Source organism: Cydia strobilella, chromosome 5 (genome assembly GCF_947568885.1).
Source record: "Cydia strobilella chromosome 5, ilCydStro3.1, whole genome shotgun sequence".
Taxonomy (NCBI): Eukaryota; Metazoa; Arthropoda; class Insecta; order Lepidoptera; family Tortricidae; genus Cydia; species Cydia strobilella.
Genome location: NC_086045.1, coordinates 16,819,316 through 16,841,886, shown reverse-complemented (window position 1 = coordinate 16,841,886; position 22,571 = coordinate 16,819,316). Strand labels below are relative to the sequence as shown.

General features: G+C 38.9%; 1 protein-coding gene across 2 annotated transcripts in view; it reads left to right on the top strand.

Annotated features, from left to right (window-relative positions):
* Nucleotides 1-22,571, top strand: part of LOC134741530 (uncharacterized oxidoreductase YrbE-like) — a 445,968-nt gene that overhangs the window by 415,567 nt on the left and 7,830 nt on the right. Inside the window, exons 1-5 of one of the 2 annotated variants that reach the window (XM_063674343.1) lie at nt 14,175-14,361; nt 16,013-16,102; nt 20,152-20,403; nt 20,936-21,243; nt 21,455-21,694. In XM_063674343.1, coding sequence (XP_063530413.1) covers nt 16,023-16,102; nt 20,152-20,403; nt 20,936-21,243; nt 21,455-21,694 — 880 coding nt within the window. In that variant the 5' untranslated portion in view covers nt 14,175-14,361; nt 16,013-16,022. Of the gene's footprint in view, nt 1-14,174; nt 14,362-16,012; nt 16,103-20,151; nt 20,404-20,935; nt 21,244-21,454; nt 21,695-22,571 lie in introns of those variants that run through there. The other variant, XM_063674344.1, reaches the window with a different exon arrangement.

Below are 22,571 nucleotides of genomic sequence, written 5' to 3'. Positions count from 1 at the left end.
GCGGTGACTGACAGGATACCCAGGCAATTCGTCTTCGACAAAAAGTACAAAATACAATTATACGAAGAACCCCGTGAAGGACTCAACCCAAGGGAGCTGAGAATCTTCACGGATGGATCAAAGACAAGGTCAGGCACTGGCGCTGGGGCATTCTCAGAGGACCTAAACATACACATCTCGACACCACTTGGTACACATAACACAGTCTTCCAGGCAGAATGTATGGGCATCATAGTGGCAGCACACGCAATCGTCTCAAGGAAAGTACTGGACTACCCCATCCGCATACTCTCCGATAGTCGGTCGGTACTACAAGCCCTGCAAAGTTATACTTTGACCTCAGGGCTAATCTACGAATGCCACAAAGCTCTGTCAGAGGTATGTACCACCAATAGCGTAACTCTGCAGTGAATTAAAGGACACAGCAACTCGCGAGGTAACGATGCAGCCGACATATTAGCAAGAGGAGGCTCGGAACTGAAGGTGGGAGGACCGGAGCCAATCCTACCTCTGCCATATGCCTGGCTCCGGAACATGCTGCGACACAACACCAAGGTAAAACACCAACACTACTGGACTAACCTAGGTACTTGCAGACAGGCGAAGGAAGCCCTCCCGACGATCAACCCAGGTCTGTCACGGAGGCTGCGACTGCTGAAGAGGCCACAGCTCCGGCTATTAACTGGAGCTATAACTGGCCACGCCCCACTAAACAAGCACTTACTAACCATGCGTGTTACAGATAGCCCCCTTTGCAGGGCATGCATGGAGGCAGAGGAGACAGCCGCCCACGTCATCCTCGAATGTCCGGGGTGGCAGAATACCGGGCACAATACCTCGGCTCGCCGGGGTCTCTCCCAGAAGTCGTCGGCAACATCAAGGGTCTGCTAGGCTTCCTGGAGGAGTTGGGTTGGCAGTAGTGCCGTCAACCCATTACGCAAAATAGGCGCATAATATGACGTCGAGTTGCGGAAACCAAGCCCGCGAAAACCTATAACCTATAACGTAATTAATTTAACCATCTTCCAAGGATCGTAGCGTCATGAAAATTGGCAGCTGTATGTAGTTCTGATGACAATACAATAATATGGTACTGTCGAGCTGATCTGATGATGGAGCCGGAAGATATGAACTGGAACTTCATGATGGAATAACTAATTTAACCATCTTCCAAGGATCGTAGCATCATGAAAATTGGCAGCTGTATGTAGTTCTGATGACAATACAATAATATGGTACTGTCGAACTGATCTGATGATGGAGCCGGAAGATATGAACTGGAACTTCATGATCGAATCAACTATGTAATGGAATCTAAGGTAACTCATTTCACCATCTTCCCGGTTTCCGATGAAGCTGAAAATTTGCATACGCATGTAAGTCGGGTGACAATGCAATATTATGGTACCATCGAGCTGATCTGATGATGAAGACAGGACGTGGTCATAGGAACTCTGTGATAAAACAACGCAACCTAATTGTGTTTGGGGTTTTTAGAATTGTCTCGATGAGTATTAGTTGACTGTGGAAAAAAGTACAGTCAGTGATGAAAGCTTGTACCAAAAATATTTTTTTTGCCAAAAACTTATTTACTTTCACCAAGCCCGTTGTCTGTCTGTAATCAAATCTTGAAAGTTAATTTTGACCCACTACCCAGTTTCCGGTTAAGCTGAAAATTTGCATACCTACATTACATATGTAAGTCGGGTAACAATGCAATTTTATGTAGCGAGCTGATCTGATGATGAAGACAGGAGGTGTGGTCATAAGAACTCTTTGATAAAACAACGCATCATATTATGTTTGGGGAGTATTATTTGCCTGTGGAAATAAAAGTACAGTCAGCGATAAAAGCTAGGTACCACCAAGTACCACAAATGAAATATTTGGCAAAAACTTATTTACATATAGGGTGACTGTTATGTCTGATCATACTCTGAGGAGTGAATATACCTATAGGTCTTTCAGAACAATGTTTATTACAGAGCCAACCAGATTTCTTTTTAGTAAAAATTGTTCAGTATGACCTACATATTCAACCCTCAGTGTATGGTTCGACATAACAAATTAACTCTGTATAATATCAAATAAGGTATATGAAACCATTTAAAGTCGTGATATTTCTCTGCACATTATGCGGGACCTGTAGTTGCCAAAAGCTGACGTTGGAAATCCAGTCACCACAAAATATATGGCGCAGTACAGCGCCATATATCTCGGCTGCTAAACTATAGGGAGCACGATTTTTTCTAAGACTAATACATCTCTTCTACAATTAATAACGATTTACTAATAAGTAAGAATTGTCAGCTATCTATCTATACATCTTATAAAACAAAGTCCCCCGCAGCGTCTACGCGTCTGTCTGTAATAGTCTGTATGTATGTAATGTCTAGGTATGTTCGCGATAAACTCCAAAACTACTAAACGGATTTTCATGCGGTTTGCACCTATCAGTAGAGTGATTCTTAAGGATAGTTTAGGTCTCTAATTTATTAAGGGTACCCCGTGCGAAGCCGGGGTGGGTCGCTAGTTAATAATATTGCCTTAATGATAAAGCCTAGTTCAGATAGAATTGGCACATAATTAGTTGTAGATTTTTTATTTTTTTCCATGGCGGGAAAAAACTGACAATTAAAATTCAATCACCAACCTTCAAAGTATTCATGGTAAAAATATTATTTTGCTGGCTTTATGCATTTTAAAGTTTTTGACCATGGAAATTGAGAAAAAGAGATTGATCGTGCACAAATACCTCACAAATTCTTATCGGTCCGGGACGAGGACAGCAAAGTCCCTTAAGATGCTAAAAATTAGCATAAATTAGTGTTTGTAGGGTCATAAAACGTCGCAAGGAGACTCTATCCGCCAATAGGAAGATCTAAACTAATCGGAGGTCTGGCACAAGTAATAAGATTTTGGAAAAAAAGTCCTAAAGTCAGTCAAACAAAATCCGTCGTAGTACTGTAAAGATGATTCACCTCAGAGGTGGCTATTAAGAGCGATCGAGCAATTAAACATTCAAATTGGACCGTTAAATTGAACCAACAAGGTAAAACACGAGCTCTACTATTGTGCGACCGAGTTTTGACAAAATTCGAAGGTTGCTTGTTGTTGGACGACGAGACGTATGTAAAACTCGATTTTAATCAGCTACTTGGTTCGAAGTTTTATATGGCCGATAGTAGAGGAAATGTACCCGAAAAATATAAGTTCGTGAAACTTGACAAGTTCGCAATAGTTATTTGTTATACAAGGGTGCAAAGTTGTATTTTACCCGCGAGTGCTTCAACACGAGAAGTAAAATACATTTGCACCCGTGTGTAACACAAAACTTTTCCCCTCACTATAGCGAGGAAAGTGCAACATCCACAGGCGTTAGATCATCTTCATCACTGGAATCACTCATTTTTTTACGATATTATAACAGAAAACTCTGGAAGTTGTGTATTTTTACGGAGTCGGTGAGAAATGTTTTTAAGTAAAAAATTTGTTGACAATGTTGACATTTCTGACGTATGAAATGTCAACGATGCGTTTTGAAATTGCATCGACTCAACTTGTGCGTTCAGAATTATATTTAACATCATTATAAAACAAACAAACGTTTCTTATGGAATTGAAAGGTTTATGACTTAAAATCATTAAATAAAGCTTAATTTGATATTTTTTATTAGATTCTCAAACCATTTATTTAATGATAATTAATATTGAACGAACCATTATCATGAGCGTTTTACGTTTTGTTATCTGTCAAGCTACTAAAACACGCTCCATCCAAGGTCAAATTACTTTCCCCACTAGTGGATAAAACGCGTTTTTCCCCGCTTGTTTTGAAGGTTAAAAGATAACTTTCCGAGCTAGTGAGGGAAAAATAAATGATATGGCAAGGAATTTGAGGTTGCGGCCTTAAGACGAAAAGTTTTATTACATCGTCAACAATGAAGTCAGACTTTTATATTAAAGAGTGCTTAGACAAATGAGTTTTGCCATTTACTAGAAACCGATAACAGTTCCGTGAAATTTTGGCCTGACTTAGTCAGCTGCCACTACTCAAAAAAAGTTTTGGCATGGTATACTTATAATCAGGTTGATTACATACCCCGCTAGATGAATCCTCCGAATTGTCCCCAATTTCGATCTATCGAAAACTACTGGACCACCATAAAAAAAAACTAAACATGACTAATGGTCAAATTGTCCAGGTTATCAATTCGTTGCGATTTACATGGGATCAACACGCCAATAATGTCGACAAAAGTGTTGTGCAGAATATATGATGTGGTCCATTCCGAAAAAAGTTCGTAATTATTTAGATAACAGAGATTTATTTATCTATTTATACATATTTAAAAGCTAAATACATTACTATTTGAAATTCACCATTCGTAACTTTGTTATATCATTTGCTCAAATAAATATAAATTTTCTAGTGCGTACCAATTCTATATGAACTATGCTTTATACTCTTTATAGTGTCTGGTCCGCATTACGGCTCGGCCACGACATTGCGCGACTGGCAGCGGCGGCAACCATAGGTTGGAGAGGGACACAGCGATCGGACCTTTCGTTCCCACCTAATACTATGGTTGCCGCCGCTGCTGCCGCCGGTCGCGCAAAGTCGCGGCCGAGCCGTTAGAGAGCCAAATATTCATAGCAATGAACAAACTTACGCTTGTAACATACGAGTTATTAGTAAATATTAAACAATTACTTCAAGTTGTTTTGTATTCGGATATCTACAGTCGTTAGTTACTTAATTTAAATAAATGTTATCGGCGAGATTGAAGTTCAAGATCAGCAAACACCTATCACCTTATATGTATATTTGTTTACATAACGCCTGTATAAGTATTGATAACTTGATAATTATGTATAATAATAACTACTTATTTACTATCTATTTTAAATAAGTTAAAAGATTTAACCCTTCTTTGCATGACTTTTAGGGTTCCGTAGTCAACTTGGAACCCTTATAGTTTCACCATGTCCGTCCGTCCGTCCGTCCGTCTGTCTGTCTGTCTGTCCGAGGCTTTGCTCCGTGATCGTTAGTACCAGAAAGCTGCAATTTGGCATGGTTATATAAATCAATAAATCCGAATCGTACAATAAAATCTAAAAAAAAAATTGTAGGGTACTTCCCCTACACGTAAAGTGGTTGGTGTATTTTTTTAACCGACTTCAAGATTTCAAAAGGAGGTTATCAATTCGGTTGTATGTTTTTTTTTTTTTTAATGTTTGTTACTCCATAACTCCGTGATTGATTTTGTAAATTCTTTTTTTGATTGTAAGTATAGGTATATACATACAGATTGGTCCCGTTTTTGTCAAAACGCAGTTCTGATGATGGGATCCATGAGGAATGAGGGAACTCCTCAAATGTAAAAAGGCTTACATATAGTGATTTTAGTATTTTCATCAACAAATCAAGCACTTACATTTAAAAAAGTGACATTTGATGAAGTGGAACTGCTGATGATGATCAGAACGGAACTCTTCAATGACGCATAGTTCACGTTTGGCGATTTGTCCTCTTCGTTATGTTTGTTAAGTAAGTTAAGTTTTTAAGGCATATTTTTGTCAAGCTCGAGTTCTGATGATGAGACCCATGAGGAACCGAGGGAACTCCTCAAATGTGAAATGCATACATATTGTGATTTTTGTATTTTCATCAACAAATCCAGCATTTACATTTAAAAAAGTGACATTTGATTAAGTGGAACTGCTGATGATGATCAGAATGGAACTCTTCAATGACACATAGTTCACGTTTGGCGATTTGTTCTCTTCCTTATGGACCCAGACCCAAACTTGGACCCGGACTCGGACCCGGACCCGGGTCTGGACATGGACCCCAACTCGAATCCGGACCCGGACCGAACTCTGACCCAAACTTGGACCCGGACAGCCGGACACGGACCCGGACTCGGATCCGGACCCAGACCCGGACCCGGAAATGCTACTAGAAAAGTGGGTTAGGTTAGGTTAGAACTGTGACCCTTACAGAAACGAAATGCTATCAGAAAAGTAGGTTAGGTTAGGTTAGAACTGCGACCCTTACAAAAACGAAATGCTACTAGAAAAGTGGGTGGTTTTACCTCCTTTTGTACATTATTAGGCAATATTATAATAATTAGGCAATTAGGCAAAAGATGGATTAGGATAATTACGCAAAATATGCTGTCTATTTCATTTCATTGTCTGGAATCTAAGAGTGCACCATCAACAATAAGTAAACTTTCAGCGGCATCCCCCATTGAAGTCGGTTTTTTTTTCTTAAAAATTATTTTCGCTTCAACCCTACAGTGTGTCTTTCAAAACAAATAGGGAAAATAATCGCTCCGAAAGAATAGTTATTTAGTGTTGCACACATAATCTTTCACCTCAGTAGTGAGAACATATTAAAGGTTAAAATGTATTTCGAATTACACAGAATAAACAGAAAAAATGTAATTTAATATGTAATATAATACCATACCATACCATACCATACCATACCATACGATACGATACGATACGATACGATACGATACGATACGATACGATACGATACGATACGATACGATACGATACGATACGATACGATACCATACGATACCATACGATACCATACCATATCATACCATACCATACCATACCATACCATACCATATCATACCATACCATACCATACCATACGATACGATACGATACGATACGATACCATACCATACCATGCCATACCATACCATATCATACCATACCATACCATGCCATACCATACCATGACATAATAAAAGTATGAAGTGGCAGTTCATGGCCTTCACTAAATTAAAAAGCTACATTGTTTCACTCCCTGGAGTGAGGAAAGTAGGCTTGTTCGAGCTGCTGAGGTGAAAATAGTTATTTGTGCAACAAGAGAGGAAAGTTGGTTTTTCTTGCGAGTGTTTATTTTGAGTCCCGAGAAAGCGAAAGATTCTAAGGTAGAATCTTGAGCGTAGCACCGGACCGCACCGGACCGCACCGGACCCTACCGCACCGGACCGCACCGCACCGCACCGCACCGTACCGCACCGTATCGTACCGTACCGTACCATACCATGAAAAAAATGTAATAAAAGTATGAAGTTCGAAACTTTTTATATTATTAATTCTGTGACATCATTGACATTGACATTATGAAGAGGTGTTTTTCTAGCATGAATCTAGTATAACTGGATCGGTCATGAGGGGTGGGGGAAAATGACCGAACGGGATAGTCTTATCTATCTTTCAGTAGGAGTAGCAGAGAAAGCGCTGTTATTGTTTGTCCTTGTCATAGTTTCACTTTTCCACCGCTGCCACAACCGAGGTTGTGGCAAACAAATAAGTACGTGACATGTCATGTTTGTTCGTTGCTTGTTTAATTATCGTTGTTTTGTATGAAATTGTGCTTTCTCTTATGAAATATAGTGATGGTTAGCGTTTTGAATGCTTGAACTTTGATAAAATACTGATGAATTGTTTTGTAATCGGCTGTAATAGCCGCTCTGAGCAAAAATATGAGATAATAACCTTTCACACGTAAGTACGGTATTTTACACCTTCCTCTTAACGCAATATGTGAGAATAACATCGTAAAATTACGTTACACTCAAAGCAATGTAGAATCAAACGATTTCAATAAAAATATCACAATTATTTTCGCAAATTAACAAAACATTATTTGTAAAATTATCCGCCCAAATTACGTAGGTAGGTAGGAGTCAGAGGTCAGCCATTTTTAAACTTCTTCTTAATTTAGCTGCATAACAATCATGTTAGGGATACCAGATGAAAATATCATAATTTTATAGGTAATTTTGACCTCGAAGTTTTTTCGTACTTCTAATTCCAAAAAATAAATAAACAAATGTTGTGAAGATTAAATGTGGTGTACATTAATTGGTGTAATTGCGATTTGTGATTTCTTTAAATTAAAACCCATAATACATTTTATTTTACGTTTTATTTACTAAACATGTTTAGTTTGTTGCGAATTATAGGAGGTATTTCATTGTTTATACGCCTAAAAAGAACATTGACATTTTATTTAACAATTTTTTAATACCGTCAAACAAGCTAACTTTGCCTCCAGGGTAATCGCCCCAACGTGATATCAAATATTGGGGTAATTTTTACCAATATGGTATCCCTACGTTTATGACGTCATCTATGTCTATCCCTTACGGGCGCACGCGTATAGCTAGTCTATGTAATGCTAGGTCTATGTTTTCTAGCTTTTATTCGACTAGAATAGATTTTGTTATTCTTATTGAACCCACTTCATTGAAAGTTTTTTTTAACCGACTTCAAGATTTCAAAAGGAGGAGGTTATCAATTTGGTTGTATGTTTTTTTTTCTTTTCTTTTTTTTTTTTTTTAATGTTTGTTACTCCATAACTCCGTCATTTCTGGACCGATTTTGAAAATTCTTATTTTGATTGTAAGTATATACATACAGATTGGTCCCGTTTTGGTCAAAACGCAGTTCTGATGATGGGATCCACGAGGAATCGAGGGAACTCCTCAAATGTTAAAGGCATACATATAGAGATTTTAGTATTTTCATCAACAAATCAAGCATTTACATATAAAAAAGTGACATTTGATGAAGTGGAACTGCTGATGATGATCAGAACGGAACTCTTCAATGACGCATAGTTCACGTTTGGCGATTTGTCCTCTTCGTTATGATTGGTAAGCAAGTTAGGTTTTCAAGACACATTTTTGTCAAGCTCGAGTTCTGATGATGGGATCCATGAGGAATCGAGGGAACTCCTCAAATGTGAAAGGCATACATATAGTGATTTTTGTATTTTCATCAACAAATCCAGCATTTCCATTTAAAAAAGTGACATTTGATGAAGTGCAGCTGCTGATGATGATCAGAAATATCAGAATGGAACTCTTTAACGACGCATAGTTCACGTTTGGCGATTTGTCCTCTTCGTTATGATTGGTAAGCAAGTTAGGTTTTCAAGACACATTTTTGTCAAGCTCGAGTTCTGATGATGGGATCCATGAGGAATCGAGGGAATTCCTCAAATGAGAAAGGCATACATATAGTGATTTTTGTATTTTCATCAACAAATCCAGCTTTTACATAAAAAAGTGACATTTGATGAAGTGGAACTGCTGATGATGATCAGAATGGAACTCTTCAACGACACATAGTTCACGTTTGGCGATTTATTCTCTTCGTTATGGACCCAACCCCAAACTTGGACCTGGACTTTTTTTTGAACTGCGATCCTCACAGAACCGAACTGCTATCAGAAAAGTGGGTTAGGTTAGGTTAGAACTGTGACCCTTACAGAAACGAAATGCTATCAGAACATTGGGTTAGGTTGGGTTAGAACTATGACCCTTATAGAAACGAAATGCTACTAGAAACGTGGGTGGTTTTACCTCATTTTAGTAAGGCAAAAGATGCTGTCTTTTTCTTTCATTGTCTGGAGTGCACCATCAACAATAAGTAACCTTTCAACGGCATCCCCCATTGAAGTTGTTTTTTTTTTCTTAAAAATTATTTTAATGCCTGTTCTATAAGACAGAAACAATTGTAAATATTAAAACATTGGACTATTATTACCTAAATATCGTTATTTACGATTATTTGTGTATCGTATATTTATAAAAACAATATCGAATGTTGCCTTTGGAAACTTAAAACATTCTTGCAGTAAGAAAATACGCCTCTTCTTTGACAGGCGTTCCGTTCCATTAAGACAACTTATTAAGATTGGGTTTTCAACATTAAAAAATAAACGTGTTATAATACTTATAATGATGAAGAGGTAAGTAATAAAATATGAAATATGCATATTTTTCGTATTCTTACATTAACAGTAGGTTTTTATGTTGATTACGACCTTTAAAGGAAACTAATATAAACACTCATCAATAAGTAGTCATGAATTGGAACAAGTATAAATTTAAAAAAATTGGAAAAGTAAAAAGCACTAGTTCGCGAAAACCAACTTTCCGCACGCTAAACAGCCACGAAAAGTAGCACTTTTTGAGCAACTGTATTAAAAAAATAATTTGGCCCGCAATGTAAAACAACACACAAGTTGCGAGATACGAGCTTTTTAAAGTAACGCTTGTTGGCAGTTACTATAAAAAGCACGTATCTCGTAATGTCATGTCATGTTATGTCTCGTAATGTTTGTATTACTGCTCGGTGAAATTTCAAAAAATAATTACGGGGTCATAATTAAGTTTAACTTAAAAATACTTCTTAATTAATGATACACACTGTATAGAATCAATACTAATACTAACTAAAAAATAAAATAAGTCAGCATCCTAATGAGGAAGGAAGAAAGTAAGATGTTATATATATATAGGTATTATTCTTTCGGTATTAGTCTTTAACAAATTGATCGAACAAGGAAGCACGAGTTTGCCTTATTGGACTTCACCGAAAGGTCCGCAAAACTCCTGACGCCAATCTAAGTTGCTAACTCCTCACCTCAGCGCACGCACCTCTGGAATTACAACAGTTCACAATAATCTTGTTGCGATTAACAGCTTAGCCTATAAACCTATTTAATATGTGTTTATGTACTTAAGATGTGATAAATATCGTTATTGTTAAGTTTTAGTATAAGTAAGGATAATATCTGTTTTAAGTTCCGAATGTTCCGATTACAATGCTGTCCTAAAATTACTGTCAGTCTCCTAGTGGGAATGAGGGCTATCGTTTTTTTGCTCACCAGTTGGCGCCTCTGTTAATGGTGGTCCAAAAGACTATAGAAAAGCTGTCAGTCAGTTCAGTTCAGTTCAGTTTTTGGTTCTTATGGCATCTGTCCATTGGGACAATTTTGCCAGCATCAAGGTTGTGGGAGCAGAATTTCAGTATCAGAACTTGATTCAGTCCGTATAGATGCTTGATCGGTTGAAGAATCTAAACTACTATAGGAATAAAAATAGAAAAAATGGACGGCCAGAAAAACCAATAGAAAGTATAGAAAGTAATGAGCCAACTGCCAGGATCAGGTTTTTTTTTTTTTTTAAAGGAACATTACAGGAAAGTTTGGGTAAACAAACAGGTAAAAACTTTTAAAAGGAGCTAAAGCTTGATATTAAAATCTTTCATAAACTTAGCAAGGACATAAACAAAGGTAGTGTTAACCAAAGTAAGGATATGGTTTATGTTAACAGGACGTTGAATATAGTCAGGAAGAAAATCATAAAAACTGGCATGAGTATTTGGACAGTTGAAGAAGATGTGATCAAGGGTGCCTTCCTCCAGGCCGCATTCACATAATGAATGATCTAGAATATGGATTTTAGCTAGCCAAGCAGGGGAAGTATTGTGGCCAAGTCGAAGACGAATAATAGAGGAGGTAACTGACTTGTGAATCTTATGGTATTTGAAAAACCAAGGTCTGACAAGAATATTCGGTTGGATCCTATAATAGCGATTGCCAGTGGATTTGCTAGTTATCTCCCACTCTTCAGTCCACTGTCTGACAAGATCTGCTTTAGCAGAGTTACGGAGGTCCTGCATATAGCACTTGGAGTAAGAGGAAGAGCAACCAATTTCAATCGCCTGTTTAGCACAGGCATCTGCATGCTTATTACCATCAATTTCACTATGACTAGGGATCCAAGCAAGAACAACTTCAAGCCCAAGTAGAGAACATTGGTATAGGGACTGTCTAGTCTTAAGGATGATAAAAAGATTATCCCTGGAGCGAAGTGGAAACTTATGTAAATCTTGAAGACAGCTAAGGGAGTCAGATAATATTATTGCTTTCGGGACTTTGTGAGACTGAATGAATGAAACAGCTTCAAAGATAGATATTGCTTCCCCTGTGAACACCGATGTGGTAGGAGGGCTTTTGAAACTTAATATAATTTTATAACGCGGAATCCAAACCGCAGAGCCAACAGCAAGGTCAGTTGAGAGTTTCGAGGCATCTGTAAATATTGTAAGGAAATTCTGCCACTTTTCCTCAATGAGTTGTAAAAAGACATTATTAGCACCAGAAGTATTTTTTTTTATACCAAGAGAAAAGATAATATTTGGACGAAACAAAAGAGCATCATAATCAATTAGGAACACTGGGTTAACAGGAAAGGTCCACATAGGTGTTGCGTCAGATAATTTTTGAAAGCTTTTGATGAGACAAGGAAGTTCTTTATTAGTCCAATAATCAGAAGTAGGGATAATGTTTACCAGGTTATTTAGATGAAAAAGAAGCGGATGGTTTGAAAGCTGGGCTGCCCTGAAATAGAAGCGATCAGACAGGAATTGTCTCCGCAAACTTAATGGGGGGTCTAGACATTCCACCTGGAGAGCGTTAGTAGGAGAAGAACGCATGGCTCCGCAAACAATTCGAAGGCACTTCGATTGAATTTTATCAAGAAGGGATAGCGCAGCCTTATTGCAAGGCTCCAATAAAAAAGAACCATAATCAAAGTGACTTCTTATAATAGCATTGTATAGTAGCTTTTGTGAGAAGGGATGGGAGCCCCACCAAGCACCAGACAATGATCTCAGTACATTAACCCCTTTTTCACATTTATTTTTTAAATAATTTAAATGGGCCACACCGGTCAAGCGCGAGTCCAAGTAAAGGCCCAAGAATTTAACCGAATCTACTACAGGAACCAATTCGTCGTTGAGGACTATGTCAATGTCAGGAATACGATATTTACGTGTAAAAACAACAACAGAGCTTTTGGCAACTGATAGGGACAGACCATGATCTGTAAGCCAGGAATTAAGGTAAAAGAGAGCAGAGTTTAAAGCAATTGTGCATTCTGAGACATCCTTAGAAACATAATAAAGAGCAATGTCATCTGCGTACTGAAGAATATCACAGAAACAATCAACAGATTTAACAAGGTCCGCTGTGTAAAGGCTATACAAGATGGGGCTCAGAACGGATCCCTGAGGGAGACCTCTCCAAACCTTTCTAGCGGGGGAAAGGGAACCCTGGAAGCGGACAGTAATGGAACGATCCATAAAGAGATTGCATATGATATTAACCATTCTTACCGGCAGACTCAGTTGTAGCATTTTCTGCCTGAGTATCGATAGCTGGACATTGTCGTATGCAGACGTTACATCAAGGAATACACCTACAACGTATTCACGCCTAGAAAATGCAGTACGAATAACAGAAGTAAGTATACTCAGGCTATCCATAGTACCCATGCCTCTACGAAACCCAAACTGGGAGGAAGATATGATTCCTCTAGATTCCAAGATCCACTCAAGCCTATTCTTCACAAGGTGTTCTAGTATTTTAGCCAAGACGGACGAAAGTGCAATAGGTCTGTATGACAGAAAATACAAGTATCTACTTAGAGTTAGACCAAGATATGTCTGCAACGATTTTGATAGCATACGCAGTGCAAATGTTATTTATACGTCATAATATCATAGAAGTTACACGTTTAAAATAACACTTGCACTGCGTGTGCTATCAAAATAGTTGCAGACTTATCTTGGTCTAACTCTAGTATACTAATTATGTTATGTGTTACATATGAATCACTACACCTTATAAAACTAAGTCCCCCGCCGCGTCTGTCTGTCTGTATGTATGTATAGGTATGTATGTTCGCGATAAACTTAAAAACTACTGAACTGATTTTCATGCGCTTTTCACCTATCAATATAGTGATTCTTGAGGAAGGTTTAATTTGTTAAGGTTTTGTGTAACCCGTGCGAAGCCGGGCAGCTCGCCAGTTTAGTATTAAGTATTTAGCTGCTAAACGAGCAAAGAATTCAAAATTACCTTCATGTGGCGTTTGTACACGAAAAAAAAAATACGATTTATGGCATGTTTTTTATATAGAAGGGAAAGGAGCAGACAAATCACTTGATGGTAAGCTATTACCGTCGCCCATGGAGCTGCAACACCACCAGAGGTGTTACAAGTTCGTTTCAAGATGGGAGTACTTACGCTCTTTTGATGATGATGATGGAATTTCCTTGCCCCGAGATTTAAAATGCATCCCAAAGTTACATACCCTTTACAGTCTTCGTGGTCAACTGAAGAAGATAGGTACCTATGTTGTTTAATGTTTACAATATACCTACCGTATGACAACATTGTACAAAGACTCCAAGAGTATTATTTTAGGTAATTAATTGATAAACTTATTGCTACAGATCGTCTCTCTGCTGTTATAATTATAGAATGTGTATCATACATTCATAACTGTACCTACCTAAACGCAAACCGGAGCTTAACGAGTGAGAAAAATAAATGCGATGGCACCATAAACGACCTCTGATATCAGCTGATGACACTGAGTACTTAGTTATCGCATCGTTCAGCTACTTATAAGGCCGTCCACATGCTGGACTCGCACTTTGATTCGGAGGGTGACGGAACGGGTAAGTAACATGCATTTGCTCTTAATTTCAACAAAATATTTATTGCAAATCATCATATTGATTAAATTAGCGCCCAACTTTAATCCATATTTCCTATTTGTATTGTGCAGAAATAATTTAACTAAGTACTATGGACACATAAGGTATTGTCAAATGGAATTGGATAATGAATTATTTTAATTTAATTTCATTGCCTCCGTTTTTGAGCCTGTCATTTGGTAAAAAATACCTATATTAGTTTAACTATAATTTAATTGTGCAAAACTTCTTAAATCTTATGCATTAAACTGCTATTCTACATTCTACATTGAAATCCTTAAGGGGCCCACTGATTACCAGTCCGCCGGACGATATCGGCCTGTCAGTTGTTCGGAACTGTCAATTTTTTGTTCTAAGTGACAGGCAGTGTAATCAGTGGGCCCCTTTATGCTTGCTTGACTGAGTAGGAGTTCTTTCTAATGATAAAGAAATTTAATGAAGTATAGCGCAAATGAATTGCGAGCTCATACTTGGCAGCTTCATGCCAGTATTTTTCATAATACAGTTTAAAAAATGTCGTTTCATAAAAAAATATCCATATCAATAAACTCTAAATGCATTTTTAGATAATTAAATTAGCTTAAATATCGACAACTTGACCTCAAATAGTTGACACTTATGTTTTAACATGCTTTATTTTGTTGTCATTAAATGACGACGGGGTAAGCATACCTTATGTGGCCAACGCTGTGAGGCAGTGGTTGGCTATCAACATCAACCCAGGTGCGTCTGTCTCGGAGAACCCAAGACTCCAGCGCGCGTGGGATGACGTAGGGTGTAAGGCCACCTAGACCTACTTAGACGGTCTGGTTAGGAACGCTTCGGGTGTAGACCGCGAGCCTTGGCTGCAGGCGTTACCCTCCCTTCAACTAGGCACGTTACTCGACGGTGACTCGTTGCGGGTGTCCGTCGCTCTCCGCCTGGGCTGCGATGTATTTCAACCACACGTATGCATCTGCGGCTCCACGGTGGGGGCTGACGGCCATCATGCATTAAGTTGCCGGCGATGCGTCGGGAGGCATCCGCGTCATCATGCTTTGAACGACGTGGTCCAGAGGGCGCTCAGGTCAGCTGGTGTTCCATCCGTGCTTGAGCCTCCGGGTCTAAGTCGCACAGATGGCAAGCGGCCTGATGGCCTAACTTTAGTGCCGTGGGAGAGAGGACGGTGCTTGGTCTGGGACCCTACGTGCGTCAGCACCTTCGCCGCCTCTCACATCAGTCGCACAGCACGCGCGGCCGGGGCGGCGGCCGAGTCTCAGGCGGCGGTGAAGCGCCAAAAGTATGCTCCATTGGGCTCGGGGTATATTTTCGTCCCTTTTGCGGTGGAAACGGCGGGCTGCTGGGGTGCTGACGCGAAGCAATTTGTGCGTGACATAGGCCGTCGACTTAGGCAAAAGGGAGAGGACCCCCGCTCCGAGTCGTTTCTGGTGCAGAGGGTGTCCATAGCCATCCAGCGGGGTAATGCCGTGAGCATTATGGGCACTTTTGCACCGGAAGCGATAACGAACGGGTTTGACTAAATTACCTCGTGTAATTATATAATTATTTGTAAGAAATGTAATATTTTATTGTATTGTAAATAAATTTTGTTGTCCTTATATTTTACTTTCAGATAATTCGAAATGGCCACCAAAAAGTTCGCAGGTCCCTCCCCTTACACCTTCAAACCTTCTTACCCGGCTGAAGACTTCTTCCATACTGAGTAAGTGATAGCTTCTGCCACTACACTAACCTACTATAGGTTATAGGTTTTCGCGGGCTTGATTTCCGCAACTCGACGTCATATAATGCGCTTATTTTGCGTGATGGGTTGACGGCACTACTCTTGCCAACCCAACTCTTCCATTAAGCCTAGCAGACCCTTGATGTTGCCGACGACTTCTGGGAGAGACCCCGGCGAACCGAGGTATTGTGCCCGGTATTCTGCCACCCCTGGACATTCGAGGATGACGTGGGCGGCTGTCTCTTCTGCCTCCATGCATGCCCTGCAAAGGGGGCTATCTGTAACACGCATGGTTAGTAAGTGCTTGTTTAGTGGGGCGTGGCCAGTTATGGCTCCAGTTAGTAGCCGGAGCTGTGGCCTCTTCAGCAGTCGCAGCCTCCGTGACAGACCTGGGTTGATCGTCGGGAGGGCTTCCTTCGCCTGTCTGCAAGTACCTAGGTTAGTCCAGTAGTGTTGGTGTTTTACCTTGGTGCTGTGTCGCAGCATGTTCCGGAGCCAGGCATATGGCAGAGGTAGGATAGGCTCCGGTCCTGCCACCTTCAGTTCCGAGCCACCTCTTGCTAATATGTCGGCTGCATCGTTACCTCGCGAGTTGCTGTGTCCTTTAATCCACTGCAGAGTTACGCTATTGGTGGTACATACCTCTGACAGAGCTTTGTGGCATTCGTGGATTAGCCTAACATTAGCACTAACCTACTAAAAAAAGTTCTTAATTATTTATATGTAGTAGACAAGTAAAGCTAAGAAAAAATCGGCCGTGCCCCGAGTTTGACAGCTGGCGCTGTACTCAATCTCTTTTTTGTCGGTCCCTCATTATTGAGGATTGTGACAAATTGGCTTTGCAGCTCCTGTGATTTGTCTCCATCGGTTTCGATCTCTCGTAGCCCTCACGGCTTGATGGAGTTTGCTTTAAGTGGCTTTCTTAACTTAGTCGGAAGGTCGGAACACCTAGTTGGTCTTAACTTAGTCGGAAGGTCGGAATACCGGTCGGCCCTGGCCCTGCGGTCTTTCGCATCAACCACTTTTCCGTCCACTTTTCCGAACACGACCACTTTCTCCAAACTTTCATCACCTCTACGCATAACATGGCCGATGTTGGCATATGGTGGACAGACGTGTTTTGATGCCAAGCTGTGAGAGAATTGTCGCATTTGTGTCCAGGGAATCCTAAGCATTCCCCTCCAGCACCACATTTCGAATGCGCCATATGCTTTGTGGTAACTGAATTGCCAAGCGTCACCTTTTGCCACCAAAAGTTCTTCTCCTTACATCTGTAATGAATCTTTGCCACTAGTACATTATAATAATAATAATAATATAATAAAAATCTTTCAAAAAAGCGCAACCAAAAAAGGCGATGAAAATATATGATTTTGTTGATTTGTATTGCTATGTCACAATAAGGGTGACATTTTCATTTGTGAAAAAACCCTTTTTCCCCTCACTAGCTCGGAAAGTTGTCTTTTATCCTTTAATACAAGCGGGTAAAAACGCATTTTATCCACTGCTAGTGGAGTAGTAGCTTGACACATAACAAAACGTAAAACGCTCATAATAATGGTTCGTTCGATATTAATTATTATTAAATAAATGGTTTGAGTCCCAACACAAGCATTGTTTTGCTTACCGGGCGGCTCCATCCCCTGTATCACAAAAATGTAAATTATTATAAAATAAAGAATTTTGTATTTGTATTTTGTATTTTTGTATTGAGAATCTTATAAAAAATAGCAAATTATGCTTTATTTAACGATTTTATGTCATAAACCTTAAAATTCCATAAGATATGTTTGTTTTTTTAATAATGATGTTAAATATAATTCTGAACGCACAAGTTGAGTCAATGCAATTTCAAAACGCATCATTGACATTTCATACGTCAGATATGTCAACATTGTCAACAAAATTTTTACTTAAAAACTTCTTACGTAAAAATACAGAATTTCCAGTTTTTTGTTACAATATCGTAAAAAAATGAGTGATTCCAGTGATGAAGATGATCTAACGCCTGTGGATGTTGCACTTTCCACGCTATAGTGAGGTGAAAAGTTTTGTGTTACACACGGGTGCAAATGTATTTTACTTCTCGTGTGTTGAAACACTCGCTACGCTCAGGATTCTATAGTTGAACCGCGAGCGAAGCGAGTTTCGAACCGATTTCGCTTGCTCGTGTTTCAATTCCACACTCGCGGGTAAAATACAATTTTGCACCCCTGTATAACAAATAACTATATCTAATAAAGATAAAAAAAAACTTTTCTAATACAGTTGCTCAAAAAGTGCTACTTTTCGTGGCTGTTTAGCGTGCGGAAAGTTGGTTTTCGCGAACTAGTGCTTTTTACTTTTCCAGTTTTTTTAAATGTTTACTTGTTCCAATTCATGACTACTTATTGATGAGTTTCCTTCAAACGTTTTAATCAACATAAAAACCTACTGTTAATGTAAGAATACGAAAAATATGCAACGATATTTAGGTAATAATAGTACAATGTTTTAATATTTACAATTGTTTCTGTCTTATAGAACATGCATTTGAAAAAAAAAATTGAAGTGGGTTCAATAATAATAACAAAATCTATTCTAGTCGAATAATATCTAGTCGATTGAGTTCCTGTAATTGGCTTCCTGTTTTAATCTTGTTGTTTATTGTAAGTGTATAGCTGTTGGTTCTCCTTAACATAAATAAATAAATAAAAGCTAGAAAAACATCTCTTCATAATGTCAATGTCAATGATGTCAGTGTCACAGAATTAATAATATAAAAGTTTCGAATTCCATTCCTTACTTGTTGCTTTTCTTATTTTATTACTTACCTCTTCATCATTATAAGTATATTTTTTTACACGGTTATTTTTTAATGTTGAAAAACCGTTCTTAATAAGTTGTCTGAATGGAACGGAACGCCTGTCAAAGAAGAGGCGTATTTTCTTACTGCAGGAATGTTTTAAGTTTTCAAAGGCAACATTCGATATTATTTTTATAAATATACGATACACAAATAATCGTAAATAACGATATTTAGGTAATAATAGTACAATGTTTTAATATTTACAATTGTTTCTGTCTTATAGAACATGCATTTGAAAAAAAAAATTGAAGTGGGTTCAATAATAATAACAAAATCTATTCTAGTCGAATAATATCTAGTCGATTGAGTTCCTGTAATTGGCTTCCTGTTTTAATCTTGTTGTTTATTGTAAGTGTATAGCTGTTGGTTCTCCTTAACATAAATAAATAAATAAAAGCTAGAAAAACATCTCTTCATAATGTCAATGTCAATGATGTCAGTGTCACAGAATTAATAATATAAAAGTTTCGAATTCCATTCCTTACTTGTTGCTTTTCTTATTTTTTCGCAACTGTATTAAAAAACGTCGTTCGATACACGTGCGGATATGTCATTCTTCTTCGTGAAGTAATGACATACTTTACGACATATCTCAGTACTCGTGAAGTAATGACATACTTTCCGCACTAGCATCGAAATGTACTATTACAATGCATGTGCTCGAAAAGTGCGTTTCCTACGGAGCCATATCATGCGGAAAGTACTACTTTTCCGCACTAGTGCTTTTTGTTTTCAATTTTTTTTACAGTACCTACATATGGTGCTACTTTCTCGCACTAGTGCGGAAAAGAGCACTTTTCCGCACTAGTGCTTTTTGTTTTTATTTTTTTTAATAATTAAACTTATTTGCCATTATATTTTTTTCATTTACTCGCACAATGCATAGTAAAACATTGTATGATACACGTGCGTAAAGATGATTTCCGGGTTCAAAATAGCGACGTAAATTATTAGAATACAGAAAACCAAAAAATAGGAAATTGAACAAGTCATGAGCATCTGAAGTCTGACCAACACAGGAAGAAATATCCGCCCATTACACAAATAACTGCCCTTCCCGGGATTTGAATCCAGGCCCAGCTTCGTCCAGGACATGGTCATTACCGTGTAGACTACAGAGGCCGAATATTTATTTTTTTGAAATTTAAAATGAATAAACTGAATCTTCTATATTTTACAGGTATGTCGAATCGGTGACTGCTGATGCAAGCGCCAAGAAGACGGCCGCCCCGGTGGTCGGCGCCATCTTCGGTCTCGGCCGCGCCGGCTCCATCCATCTGACCAGCATCGTCAGGAACCCCCGTGTCATCGTCAAGTACATCGTCGACGACCGCAAGGAGAGGTTCGCCGAGCTCAGGGCCTACTGGGGCCTCAGCGACGATGTGCAATTCATCACCTCCAAGGACGCTGACCGTGTCTACAAAGATAAGGCGTAAGATAGTTTTCCTCTTCCACTTCGTTATTAATCTCTTAATTATTTCAAATATGTTAACTCTCAAACTCATTACGGTTACTATCAACTCTTAAATTTCTTAAACTGTCAAAAAATACCAAGACAAGAAAAAAAAAACTTATTTCTAAAATTAGGCTTTATTGAGAATTGATGAATAGTGAATTGTATTCATAATTTAAAAATATTCGTCTTAATTATTTATTTACCTACTGACTTAGCCGCGCTCGTCATTCTGGAGCAATTAATTCAGATAATACATGCATTGCCTTTAATGTGCATGGTTTACGTTATCAACCCGTCATTATCATAATATAATTGTTTTCTATTTACGCCTGGATGCTTATTATTTATCTATAGTAAGTATAATAATTCCATGTAGCATAGCTCGCGTTTGTGTTTTTTGCATGCCAGTTGCTGGTGAAGTATGCATGTGCTTCTTAGTTACTAAGTCCATCTTTTGTACCATATTTTAAGCAAAATAAAGATATTTGATATTTGATAAAAATTACAGTGTCAACGTTGTCTTCATCGCTTCCCCCACCTTTACCCACCATGACATCGTAGTCAAGTCCATTGCCAGCGACAAGGATGTGTACTGTGAGAAACCTATTGCTGAGAACATCGAAGACACTAAGAAGTGCTACGAAGCGGCTAAAGCCAAGGGCAAGGCTCTGTTCGCCGCCTTCAACCGTCGCTTCGATGAGTCCTACAGGTCCTTGAAGGAGAGAGTTAGGAAAGGAGAGGTCGGCCACGTTCAGATTCTTAAGGTCACCGCCAGAGATTCCCCTCTACCCTCCGTCGATTACCTCAAGACTTCAGGTACTTTTCATTACCAAAATTTATAGTGTATTAATCCTCCTTTGATATAATATGATGCCACTCATCTATGAAGTCTAAATTCATAATTACTTTACGATATTTTAGTATATATGCCTGTATATATGACGGCAAAGACAGCTAGTTCTACCAGTTTGGCAATTTTCTGTGTAACTACATTTCCAATTCGCTGTAACGCCTTGTAACCCGTCAGGTGGTATCTTCCACGACTGCCTGGTGCACGACTTCGACATGGCGTGTTGGGTGCTCGGCGAGCTGCCGACACGCGTGCAAGCGCACGCCACCGCCCTCGTCCCCGAGATCAAGGCCATCGATGACTTTGATAACGTCGCCTTCCTGCTGACCTTCCCGTCGGGTGCTGTGGCCATCGGCGACAACAGCCGCTTCTCCGCCTACGGCTACGACCAGAGGCTCGAGGCTTTCGGAAACAAGGGTGAATATTACATACGCCTTTTCATAAATTTCCGCCTAGCAAGCACTAAACATGTAATTGTTTGGCCCCTTTGGCCCTCTAGATGATTGGTAGTAGCGTTAAGTACCTACGCCTTTTATTGGGTAATAAAATTAAAAGATTACCTACATCCTACATACATATATAATTGGCCTTGAAATATGAAAACAGACATGAAGTTCGCTGTTCTTCAAATACGAAATAAAATTCCTGTCCTGACATAATTGCCATACATATATTACAGTGTGGAAAGAATGAAAGGGCCCTGGAGGGAAAGTGCCTTAAAACCTTAAGTTAGCTCATTTTGCTCAAAGGAAACATTCTTTTATTTTTAAAAAGAAACAAAACTGCATTCAGAGATTTATTGAAATTCGCTTGTTTTACCCGGGAATCGAACTGACTAAAAATAAAAAATAAAATAAACACTCGCTATTTTATTCTACTATTCGATACAGTTAATGTTAATGATAAGATTTCTCCAAGAAACATTAGGACTTACACTCATCTGTCGTACAAAATATCCATAAAATCTAATATTTAGTATTCAAGAATAGGTATTTTTAGACAAGCAAAAAAAAAAAATGAAAAAATCTACGAATGTAGTTTTGTTTATTTTCAAAAATAAAAGAATGTTTCCTTTAAGCAAAATGAGCTAACTTCAGGTTTTGAGGTACCTAATCAGTGGCGTAACTACAGGGTGGCAGGGCTGGCAAAATGCCACGGGCCCCCGACCCCAGAGGGCCCCGGCCCAAGTGGCCGCGAGCTCAGAAATATTGTTTTAATAGGGCCCCCATTAAAGGAATTTGCCACGGGCCCCAGATGATATAGTTACGCCACTGGGTACCTTCCCTCCAGGGCC